The 12,529-nt window shown below is 47.0% G+C and overlaps 1 protein-coding gene across 2 annotated transcripts in view; it reads left to right on the top strand.

Moving 5' to 3' along the window:
- Positions 1-11,066: 11,066 nt before the first annotated feature.
- Positions 11,067-12,529, top strand: part of Lonp2 (lon peptidase 2, peroxisomal) — a 119,584-nt gene continuing 118,121 nt past the window's right edge. Inside the window, exon 1 of one of the 2 annotated variants that reach the window (XM_052728212.1) lies at positions 11,067-11,427. In XM_052728212.1, coding sequence (XP_052584172.1) covers positions 11,195-11,427 — 233 coding nt within the window. In that variant the 5' untranslated portion in view covers positions 11,067-11,194. The remainder of the gene's footprint in view (positions 11,428-12,529) is intronic. The other variant, XM_052728213.1, reaches the window with a different exon arrangement.

Here is a 12,529-nt window from a genome sequence, read left to right as displayed (position 1 = left end):
GAGAACTGTTCAACAAGATCATAGATTGCCAGTGTCAGCAGAGTCAGGGAAGAGAGGGACACGAGATAGGTAGTAGACAGATTGATCCAGGGCTGGACCATTTGATGTAGAAGCATCAGAGGAAGAAGCAGTGGTCTTACTGGGGTGAAAGTTGGGGTGATGCTCTTAACCTGAACATGGAATTGGGGAAGAGAAGTGAGAGACCAGGGCTGGGTGAGCAGGTACTCATGAGTTGGCATTGTACATGACACATACATGACACAGGACAACAGATGCTGATTTAGGCATCTGTATTCTAAGCCTTTCAATGTCAACGGGAGCAGCTTGTCAACCAAACAAGTAGTCAAAGAATCTGAGACCAACACATGTAGCATCCCAGACATTGCCTACAGACTTCTCTCAAGACCTCCAAGGGCCAGTCAGCAGGCCAGCCCTAGGGGAAGACTGCTGGGAGCTGGGAGCAGGGAGGATCTCTGGGCATGAATCCAGACCTGTGGCTTCTTGGCTGCATCATTTCATTACCCTATTTGTTTTCTTTCAACACATGGTCAGGATAAACCATGTCTTTGACTCAAAAATGTAAACAAAGAGCTAGGGAGATGGCTGTGTAAGCATGGGGGCCTGAGTTTGGGTCCCCAGCACCCAAGTAAGATGCTGGTAACCCCAGACTGTGTCAGTGAGTGGAGACAGAGAGATCACTGGGGCTTGCTGGCCACAAGCCTAGCAAAAAGTACAATGAGCCCCAGGTTCAGCAAGTTCATTTCTCAAAGGCATAAGACAGACAGCAACAGGGGAAGTCACCAGTTTCTCCCTCTGCCCTCCATGTGCTCATATATAGGTACAAGTACCTGCACACACGTATACACCACACACACAGACACACACAGACACACACAGACACACACACACACACACACACACACACACACACACACACACACACACACGAGGAAATGACCATATCAGAGAGTATATATAAATATTTTATTTTCAACATTGTTTTGATGTTATGTGTTTCAATATGAGGAAACCTTAACTATAAATAAATAAGAAAGAGATATGAGGAAAACTTAACTATAAATAAATAAGAAGTAAGATATGGGGAAGAGGATTGTTTCCTTTCCTGTTGTTGAGACCAAATACATAACAAGAAGGAACTTATGGGGGTGATATTCTGGTTTACAGTTTGAGGGGATACAGCCATTAAGGCGGGGAAGATGTAGCAGGAGAAATGGGAGGCAGAGGGTCACATTGTGTCCTCCAAAGCAGAGAGATGAACACCGTGCTCCACTTGCTTTCTTTTACTTAGCTCAGAGTCCTCAGGGATGGTACTGTTCACACATAATTTCACCTTAGTTAACCCAATCCTGAGACTTTCTCATAGATCTGCCTGAGGTTTGTCTTCTAGGTGAGCCTAGATTCAGTCAGTTTAAAAATAGTAGCCATTATAGGCAAATAGAAAGATGGATATGATCATCGAGGTCCAAGTTGCTATGCTGGCAATGATTTTACAGATATGTATTATAAGCAGACAAATAAATAAATGGAATAGATGATTTATGCATAGATACAGAACTAGAGATGGTCAGATAGTCAGATATGCACAAACCATAGGAAATGTGTCATAAGTAGGCATTATAACTCATTTAATCCTAAAAGCCTACACACATCATTGCCATAAGGCCATCTACTCTTTTCTCTACTGGGAATGTGCTTGGCCTCGATTCCCAAGCCTCAGGGGCAGTCACTTAGGAAACCTTTCTCTAGCTACCATCCCCACTTTGCCCCCCAGACTTCCATCTTTTGTGTTATCTTTTGACTCATCAGAGGCCTATTCAGAAAGCTGTCTTCCTGGCCAGGCATGGTGGAAAGCCTGCTGTCCCAGAACTTGGGAGGATGATGTAGGAGGCTTGCCTCGGTTACCAGGAGCCTGGTATTTCCACCTGGCATTGGAGTCTATGCAATTTAGGGTTTAAGTCCTGGAATCCAGATACAGGTTTTGACATTCAGATTGGATTATGCTGCAAGTGAAGAGACTACAAACTCACACATTATTTTGAGAGAAGATTATCTAATTTTCTTTATCCCATCCTCCTTCCTTTAACAGCTCACAAAAACTCTGGTAGATTGCTTGAGGAAGACAGACTTCCCTGTTATGGTATTAGGCTATGTTTACCTGCTGCATAAGGGTAGAATGTGGGCCCTTCAGGGATGTTGGGAAAAGAGAGTGTTTTAGGTAAGAGAGGGCACTGTTCATTCTGTGATTAAGATTCCAAGGGTGGGGGTGGGGGCCAGTTTTCTGGTTACATGAGAAACCTAGATCATAGACATACTGAGGCAAAAACCAATATGACCCAATCCACTGAAACTCTGCTGGCATATTCCTGTGAGGTTTCTTCATACACAAAGACTCTCAGTGGATCGAGATAGGTGAGAGGTAAAGGCAGGAAAGCCTGGATTGCAAGTCATGCACCCTGGCAAGCCATCCTTGGCATTGATCAAGGTGTCTGTAACTAACCTACAAGCCATGGTCAGTGTCGTAATTTGCTTCTTTGTTACTGTGATAAAACGCTGACCAAAAACAATTTTGAGGAGACAGGGTTTATTTGGCCTCTAGGTTATAGTCCATGGTTGAGGCAGGAACTGAAGCAGAAGCCGTACAGGAATGCTTCTTATGGGCTTGTTTCTTCTGGCTTGCTCAGCTATCTTTCTTGTATAACCCAGGCCCATCCACCCAGGGGTGGCACCACCTACAGTGTGCCAGGCCCTACTACATCAATTAGCAATCAAGAGAATGCCCCACAGACATGTCCAAAGACCAATCTGGTAGAGACAATTCCTCAGCTGAGTTTCTCTCTTCTTAAGTGTATCACATTGACAATCAAGACTAACTAGCACAGTGTATGGAGTCCAGTTTGGGGGCTGTTTGAAATTTTGCTCTACATTAATGATTAAGAGAAAAGTGAAATGCCAAAGACCTGTGCTGGTTGTATTTGCACTTGTTTGTCAATTACCCTAGGGACTATTGAATAGTTTCTAAGCCTGAAACTCCCCCCACAACTACTTACCTTGTGGCAGCTATAGACAACGTATTTGTGAATTAATTTATATCATTAACATTTCCTACACTTCCTGATTAAGCCCACATAATTAACAAAATAATAATAAGTCTTTATATGTATCCTTTACCAATTTCTGTCATGTAAATATTCCCACAGTGGCTGATTTCAAGGAAGCAATAGACTCTACTAAATATAGAACTGGGAACAACAGCACATAATACCTTCTCCATACTACCTGTTACTACCACGCAAATGTGAGCTTCAAAACTAAAAATAATAGATGTGTGTAGTGGCCTATACCTTTAATCCCAGAACTCAGGAGGCAGAGGCAGGCAGATCTCTGAGTTCAAGTCCAGCCTGGTCTACAGAGTGAGTTCCAGGACAGCCAGGACTACGCAGAGAAATCTTGTCAAGGAGGAGGAGGAGGAGGAGGAGGAGGAGGAGGAGGAGGAGGAGGAGGAGGAGGAGGAGGAGAAGAAGCAGCCCTACCTGATACCTTTGTTTTTGTTATAATTTGTTTAACTCTAAGTTTAATACAGTTTATTTTAAAGATAATATTTGTATTGTAAAACTAAACTTGTCAAAATTTCTTGTTTTGGTGATCAGTTAGCACAAGTCATTGTGAGCAGGCTCTCCAAGCACCCCAATTAATAAAAGTGGTGACTTGGTGTTGCTAGGATGGCTTAGCCAAGGAAAGCACATGTAAGCCTGGCGACATGAGCATGTAGAGAAGCCAGATGAAGCAGCATGCATCTGTAATCCCAGCACTCTTGCTTCAAGATGGGAACCAGAAACAGAAGGCTCACCCAGAAGCTTGCAGGCTAGCTAGCCTGCAGAGCACTTCACAGTGACAGAGGTGAGAGGGGCCCTGTCTGAACTAAGTGGAAGGCAAGAACTGACTCAAGTTACCTTCTGACCTCTGCATGAGTGTGGCGGCATGCTTGCTGACATCACGTCACACACACATGCTGTGGAATAATGCTTTTGTACACTGGTTTAACAAAACACTGATTGGCCAGTAGCCAGGCAGGAAGTATAGGTGGGATAAGCAGATGAGGAGAATTCTGGGAAGAGGAAGGCTGAGTCAAGAGACGCCATCCCGCCATCCAGGGAGCAGCATGTAATGGCACACAGTTAAAGCCATGAAACACGTGGTAACATATAGATTAACAGAAATGGGCTGAGTTTAAGTGTAAGAGCTAGTCAGTAGTAAGCCTGAGCTGATGGCTGAGCAGTTTTAATTAATACAAGCCTCTGCGTGTTTACTTGGGTCTGAGCGACTGACTGCAGACCAAGCAGGACACAGGAAAACTTCCAGCTACACATACACACACACACACACACACACACACACACACACACACACACATACACTAGTAATTTTTTTTTGTTTGTTTTTTGTTTTTCAAGACAGGGTTTCTCTGTGTAGCTTTGCGCCTTTCCTGGAACTCACTCGGTAGCCCAGGCTGGCCTCGAACTCACAGAGATCCGCCTGGCTCTGCCTCCCGAGTGCTGGGATTAAAGGCGTGCGCCACCACCGCCTGGCTGGTAATTTTTTTTTTAATTAAAAAGAAAGGGCGGTGGTGGCACACGCCTTTAATCTCAGCACTCGAGAGACAGAGCCAGGCGGATCTCTGTGAATTCAAGGCCAGTCTGGGCTACAGAGTGAGTTCCAGGACAGGCACCAAAACTACACAGAGAAACCCTGTCTTGAAAAACCAAAAGAAGAAAAAATAATTAATAAATAAATAAATAAATAAATAAATAAATAAATAGAAAGTAATGGTGAGTTTTTTCCTAAGTGTTCCTTCCACTAAGGCATCCTTCACAATTTGCTCCTAGGTGCTCTGTGCACTGATATTGCTGTGTCTGTGTGGCTGTTAGCTTTCCTGTGGTGTAGATGGAAATAAGTCACTAGCCATGGTGGTTCATTCTAGTCCTTGGGAGATGGAGGCAGGATTATTGGGAGTTCAAGGCCATCCTACCCACACAGCAAGCTTGAAGCCAGTCTGGATTACAGGGGACCCTGTCTCAAACAACCAGAGAGAATGAAAGAAGTCAGAAGTGTGGGTGAGCCTAAGGGATTTCCCAGGTTGTGAACACCTGGGATCATAGGAATATCTTGGAGGGGGTAAACTGCCAGCAGAGGTGGGAGAGGTGAGGCCCAGCAACAATCAGGTGAGTGAGCCAAAATGCATACCTGAAAACTTACACACGATACTCCAATGACAGTGCAGGCGGGGGCCAGGTAAACACAGTTATCGCCTGCAAAAGCCTAGAACAGTAGAAAAAGCTCAGGACCCTGGCTGCTCTGAGCCCTTTGCTCATATTTAACAAAGCTAATTCTATCACTGAACCAGAAAAGATCCTAGAGTGGTTAAGCTTGAACATTTCCTTTCCTTGCATTAATCAGCAAGTGACATCCCATAAGAAGAACAGATTCTGAGAGACCAAGTAAATTAAGAGTTTCCTTTGCTTTTTAGCTGAAACATAATCTGGTGGCCTGATATATTCATACCCCCAGCAGTGACAGCCACAATGATGGTACATGCCTGTAAGTAATCTTAGTGCTTGGGGGCTGAGGCAGGAAGGTATGAACTCCAATGAAATCTTATCTCAAAACAGCAACAACCACACACACACACACACACACACACACACACCTGCAAACTAATGCTCCAAGAGTTTCGTATGACTCTTTCCTCTACAGTTTTTTTCAAGAAACTAACTGTACAGGAAATAATCCAAATAAACAATGATGAAGCGCAAGTGTGGATAATGGTCCTGTTTCTAGAAGGTGAATTGCTCATCTCTCCCTGACTGGAATTGGCCCATCCCCTTGCATTTCAGTAAGGTCCAGCTTCTTGGGCCAGCTACAGGAATCCCTCTAGAGTTTCAGTCCCCGGGACTCTGAAAAGTTCCCTGGCTTCCTAACTTCCTCTCAGGAAGAAGCCGGAGCCGAAGTCTGTGACTGGGAATAGAACAGAGAGGAAGCAATTGTTTTCAGCCCTGTGTTTTCCCTTCACCATGATGGGGGTAGGGGGGAGGGACAAAGGTAAGGATTACAAATTTGAGCCAGGCAATCTGCAGCTTAAGTTTTCTCAAGAACCTTACTTATTTCCTCCTTACCATATTACCCTTCCCCAGCAGAGTATAGTTCTGAAAACCGGGTCTACCACAGGGTGAGAAAAGTGCCCAGGGCAAGTGGCAGCAGGCCTTCCTGCCAGCTCTGAAGATGTTTATGAGGGCCATGCATTTTTTTTTAAAGATTTACTTATTTATTTATTGTGTATACAGTGTTCTGCCTGCATGTATGCCTGCAGGCCAGAAGAGGGCACCAGATCTCATTACAGATGGTCGTGAGCCACCATATGGTTGCTGGGAATTGAACTCAGAACCTCTGGAAGAACAGCCAGTGCTCTTAATTGCTGAGCCATCTCTCCAGCCCCAAGGGCCATGCACTTTTAAAAAAAAGTTTAGTGTGTGTGTGTGTGTGTGTGTGTGTGTGTGTGAGAGAGAGAGAGAGAGAGAGAGAGAGAGAGAGAGAGAGAGAGAGAGAGAGAGAGAGAGAGAGAGAGAGGTGGAACTAGAAAGGGATTCATTATAGAGAAGAGAAGGGGTTCTTTTTGTTTTTTGGTTTTTTTATTTTGCTGTCGTAGCATGCCAATTTCTCTTCCATCTGGCCTCAGTACAGTCCTGGTCTCTTTCCACTCCCGAGTCCCACCAGCAGCAGGGAGACAGCACCCCCGGGAGCTTCCCTCAGGCTGCTCTTCCCCTGTCTGTGCCTCCTCCTATTCTTTATCTCTGCAGCTGCAGTCACCAGGAAGGTTGCAGCCCCCAAGGTTGGCACCTCCCAGCCGACCACCTCAGGCCATCTGCTTACAACTCAACTTGGCCCTTTTGGGGGGGCAGTCTGTCATTTCTAGGTGTTTTCCCCATTAAGTAAAAATCTGTTTTCTTCTTTACTTCAAACTACCAGTCTCTTCCTTCTCTTTATAATGAAAGGGGGAATGAAATCTCACATATAGAACTCCCCTTTCCCCTTATTTAAGATGTTGTCACCAACTCTTGCCACAGTAAAGCTGTGAAGCCTTCACCTTGTTCTCCATGGCATGCAGGCCCTGGGCCTGGGACAGTGGTATAAGGAGTCTGTCCTTATTACGTCATCAGCTTGCGACTGCGTCCCAGCCTAAAAAGCGAATGTGTGCTCCCACGTGCTCTCTCTCTGTACTCCTTCTCTGCACTCGCTCTGTCTCTGTCTCAGGGTCTCTTTGGCTCTCTCTCTCTCTCTCTCTCTCTCCTTCTCCTAATAAAGCTCTAAAAAGGTAACCATGGCTTGTGATTCTTTTGCCACCACAGTATCTAGCGCCAGCTACTAGCGCTGTATACCCGCGTAGCCCCGGCCAGCCACTAGCGCCGCCGCCGCCGTCTACCCCTTCAAGTGGGTCTGGATTTCTAGATGGTTTCTCCTTCCACTTAGGGTACTTGCTGAGGCATGGGGTCCTCTGACATGTTTCCTCCCTCACCCACCCCAGCCACTGTTTCTTTAGAATCTTTCAGTCAACTGAGACCCTAATTTTTAGGCAATTTGGTTTGGAGTCTTTTTATTTATTCTGTTGGGTTTTTTTTTTTTTTTTGAGGAGGGTCTCAAAAAACCAAGAAACTAATAAAGCTGGGCATGGTGGCACATGCCTTTAATCTCAGCACTCAGGAGGCAGAGGTAGGCAGATCTCTGTGAGTTCAAGGCCAGCTTGGTCTACAGAGTGAATTTCAGTACAGCTAGGGAAACTGTCTTGAAAAACCAAAATAAATAAATACATAATAAAATAAATATAATTAATTTACTAATCATAAAATAAGTCCAGCAAGTAGTACTTACATGTTTGTTGCTTTTAGGATATGTGTGCATGGTAGAAAGCATTAAACAAGTGTTTTTAAAATAGGTCCTAGGATTTTAAGATGGTCACAGAGATTCCTCATTAAAATACTTAGCATGTGTAAAGCTGTTGGTCCAATCTCTGGTACTATTTTTAAAAAGACACCAGAAGTCTCAGAGAGTATGGGCCCTCTACTCTCCAGAAGAGACTCTTAATGAAAAGATAAGCTCTTGTGGACCCGGGCCATGCAAATTTTGTCTTCATATCACTCTCAGAGTCTATCTCAAGATATACTACACAATGCACACCCAGAGGCATGCTCCAGGATCTGTGTGTCCATCAAGATCAATCAAGATCACCAGCTACCAGTATATCCTTCCTCGACCTCGGTGACTCAGCCTAGAATCTATCACCCAAATTAAGACCTTCTACAAAATAATTGAATGCCCTTTAAAAAGTATCTGCTTAATGCCATGGTGATGTCCAGGCCAGAGCTGCAGTTGAGGGCCATGTCTGGGTCCATAACTCTACTGCAGCCACAGTCTGTGTTGATGTTCGAGGCTCCTGTTATCATCAAAGGCCACGAGGATGCCCATGTTAGTCTGGGCCATGTCTGGGGCCATGTTAGTGTCCGGGAGCTGCACTGCCTCTGGAGCTGTGCCGATCTTGAGTGGCCCGCACTGCCACCTGGGGCAAGGGTGACATTCAGACCTGGCTGCTGCTGAGAACCATGTCTGGGTCTGTGGTCCTACCACAGCTGGGGTCTGTGTTGACGTCCAGGCTTCAACCTGAGGCCTTGTTGGGGTCCAGGGGCCATGCTACCACCAAAGCCATCCTGATCTGAGTGGCTAGTGCTTCCACCTGGAGCCAGGATGTTGTCTAGGCAGGAGCTGCTGCCAAGGGCTGTGTCTGGGTCTGAAGTCTAGTTGCAGCTGGGGTTTGTGTTGATATCTGTGGCCTGTGTTGCCTCAGGAAGCCATAGGAACCATGGGAGATGAAATCAGAGGGCCATGCTGAGCTGGCCCCACCCTTTGCTGGCCCAGGAAAAGCTGTCCCTGCCTCTCCCTGGACACTGTAGTAAGAGAGCTGGCCCTAACCCTCACAGGAGAGCTGCCCACCACACACACACTTGGGATAGATGGCCCCACCCCTCATCACAGGTGAGGGAGAACTGACAGTGATGGCATGGGCATAGGGGAGCTGGCTCCACCAATCACCTGAGGGGGCAGCCCCAGTGGCCTGCACTGACCAGCTCAACTACCACGCAGGCCCACCCAAACATCCACCCCATCTAGGACCTGCTGGACCTCTTAAAGGGACCTGTCCTATGGAACGATACCGGAAGGATTTCCATGACTTGGGCAGCCTTGGGACATGCCAGAGGAGTTTCAGTGAGGATCCAGTGACGATGGTGTACCAGAAACCAGAGGCCTTGAACCAGACCAATGACTCATTGGAGTGAACATTTGCTAGTAAAGCTGATTGGACAAAAGGGTAGACTGTGTGACATACTGTAGCTCCCAATGCCATCAAGGACAAATGAAGAGGTAATAGAGAGGCAGGAAAGACGGAGGAGCAAAAAGGTTTTTTGTTTGGTTGGTTTGGCTTAGTTTGATTTTTTCTAATTTTAATTGTGGAGTGCTGCAGGGGTGAGGGGAGGATATGGGGGACTGGGAGGTGAACAGAATTAGGATGCATGATGTGAAATTCCCAAAGAATCAATAAAGAAATTATGTTTTTTGAAAAAAGAATTCATATATAAGACACAAACTTTTTTTATAATACCATAACTACAAGGTGTCAGGGGCCAGGGTAGGGCTAAAGTGGAAGAGATAGTGAAGAAGAATAAGGGAAATTCAGGAGATGACCGGTATGTTTCTATCTTTATCAAGGTGATGGCTCCACTAGTCTATACATATGCCAAATGTTATCAAATCATATGCTATTAATATCTACAGTATGTCAGTCAATCTGCAAGGCTGCTTAAAGGAAACCAACTTCAACCTTCACTAAACTGTGTTATTAAGAGTGACTAAGCCAGGCGGTGGTGGTGCACACCTTTAGTCCCAGCACTCGGGAGGCAGAGCCAGGTGGATCTCTGTGAGTTCAAGGCCAGCCTGGCGTACAGAGTGAGACCCAGGCCAGGCACCAAAACTACACAGAGAAACCCTGTCTTGGAAAAAAAAAAAAGAGTGCCGAGTTGGCCTGTTTGGAATTTACCTCATTTACAAACGACAATAATATTGGATTCCTGTGAAGCTTCAGGCTCACTGTATCATGTGAAATGGTTTTAAAATAAAGAGCCATCTCTATATTTTTTAAAGTATCTGTTTAAAATACTAATAAGATAAAGCAAAATGGAAGCAATGTCACAGACTCAGGAGATCTCGGAGATAGGCAAAGTGAAAAATTAAGGACAGTAGTAAAAGCCAGAAGATTGAGGGAAGGTCTCTGGATTAGGTAATGGTAATTAATACTAACTTCCTGGTTTTGATAATGAACCCGGATTGTGTAATATAACAGGGAAAACCGGGTGAACGGTGTATGAAACTTGTTAAAATCTAACATCTATTCAACAAACAGGTTAAAAAATACTTCTAGTATACACCGTTCACATACGCTCCTTCTCCACACTCCTTTTGAATCTAAATGTAGGCACAGTTCGCGCTGACTGCATACCGGTTTCAACTTCTGGCATCACATCACGGCCTGCGTGCATGGTTGTGTCTCAGTCCCCTCCCGTGAAAAGTGGGAGTGACGCTTTTAACCAATGACCATCAGTGAGCTAGATAACTCACGGGGCAATACCTGGCATGGGTACTCTGCAGAGGGCAGCGGCAGTTTGGGCCAGGGGGCGCGCCAGGTCTCTCCGCCAGCCGGAAGCGGAGGCGTTCGGGTGGAGGGACCAGCCCAGGGGTGCGGCCAGACACTGAGGGACCCAGGCCTGGGGGCGGGGCCAGAAGCCGTACGCTTCGGCCTGGGGGCGGGCCATAGCACAAGGCCGGAAGCCTAGTCGCTCGGGCCTCTGGGAGGGTTGTGGGCGGGCCGGAAGCGGCGGCACATGGGCCTGGGGGCGGGGCCGAAGCTGCGGGGCTTCGGCCTAGGGGCCTGGGGAAGGGGCGGGGGGGGCGGGGCCGGAAGCGTCGGCACTCAGGCCCGGGGGCGGGCCGTAGTGCGCTGTCTGTGGTGAGCTCCACAGCCTTGGCATAGGCCGCTTAGAGTCCTCCCGACAGTCCTGTGCTAACAGCGGTCGCCATGTCGTCCGTGAGCCCCATCCAGATCCCCAGCCGCCTTCCGCTGCTGTTGACCCACGAAGGTGTGTTGCTGCCCGGCTCCACCATGCGCACGAGTGTGGACACGGCCCGCAACTTGCAGCTGGTGCGGAGCCGCCTGCTCAAGGGTACGTCGTTGCAGAGCACCATCCTAGGAGTCATCCCCAACACGCCCGACCCGGCCAGCGACGTGCAGGACTTGCCACCTTTGCACAGGTACGCCGGGCACCCGGAGGCCTCCCCATCCGCGCCCTGGCGGCCTGCGTGCATGGTTGTGTCTCAGCCTCCTCCCGTGAAAAGTGGGAGTGATGCTTTTAGCCAGGGACCGTTAGTGAGCTAGATAACTCACGGAGCAATACCTGACATGGGTAGAAACTCCGCTGTTGATTACCTGCCTGTTGCTGTTGATAATCTGACTCGAATCCTGGTCCTACCCGGCCGGCCCCCTTCAGCGCCATAGGCCAGTGCTGTTTACTTCCCAGGCCCCTCCCTTCTCCCTGGGTGTTGCTCCCTTCCCCCACCCACCTTTCACCCTGTACCCTTTCACCCTGTGCCCTTTCTTTCCTTTTAACCGGCCTCCTGTCATGTTCTCCAGTTGAAACAGTATAAGTCTAGAGATTTTTTTTTTTCCTGCCATGCCTAAACTGAGCAGTTAAGTTCCTGCGCAGTTTTGCTTTACACTTTATGCTACCCATTTTCTCCACCCCCAGTGGCCTCTTCCTTGAAGGGCCTTTCCTGTTCGCATTTTCCTTGGGGGTCTCCCCCTTCAACCTTTCTAGCCTCTCATCTCCCCTTTCCTCCTTCCTAGCATTTTTATCTTAGGGCCCGGGCTTGTTACTGGATTGCCCTGTGCACTGGCCCTAGTTCTGTGATTTCACCGGTGCCTTGGCTCTTCCTCTGCGTTTTTGAAACTGCATCTGTCTCTTAGGTGTGTTACGAAGGATGTCCATCCGTGTAGACTGCTTTGCACCATGCTTGATGGATGGCTTTGCTCCCCTGGACTGTACAGTGATTATGGATCTAGAGCACTTGAAGGGTGGCTGGTCTAACATGAGTTTTAGCACTGGAGTGGCTGTGTTCCAGAAAGGCTGTCAACCCCAGGCAGCTTAGGGCAGTTGGTCACACTAATGTGTCATAAATGTGCAGTGCACACTAGACTTTGAGAAAGCATGAAAGATTTTGATTAATGTTACAAAGAGTAAATGTTGGAATGCTAATATTTTGACCATTTCACCTGTTATTACTTTATTTGTGGATACTAAAATCACAGATGTGGCTCGTATTTTTATTGGACAGTACTAAAGTATAAATAGTATGT

The sequence above is a fragment of the Peromyscus californicus genome, unplaced genomic scaffold (assembly GCF_007827085.1).
Source record: "Peromyscus californicus insignis strain IS unplaced genomic scaffold, ASM782708v3 Scaffold_8__1_contigs__length_139910024, whole genome shotgun sequence".
Classification (NCBI taxonomy): Eukaryota; Metazoa; Chordata; class Mammalia; order Rodentia; family Cricetidae; genus Peromyscus; species Peromyscus californicus.
The sequence above is the reverse complement of the archived record's forward strand: the minus strand, read 5'-3'. Positions and strand labels throughout refer to the sequence as shown.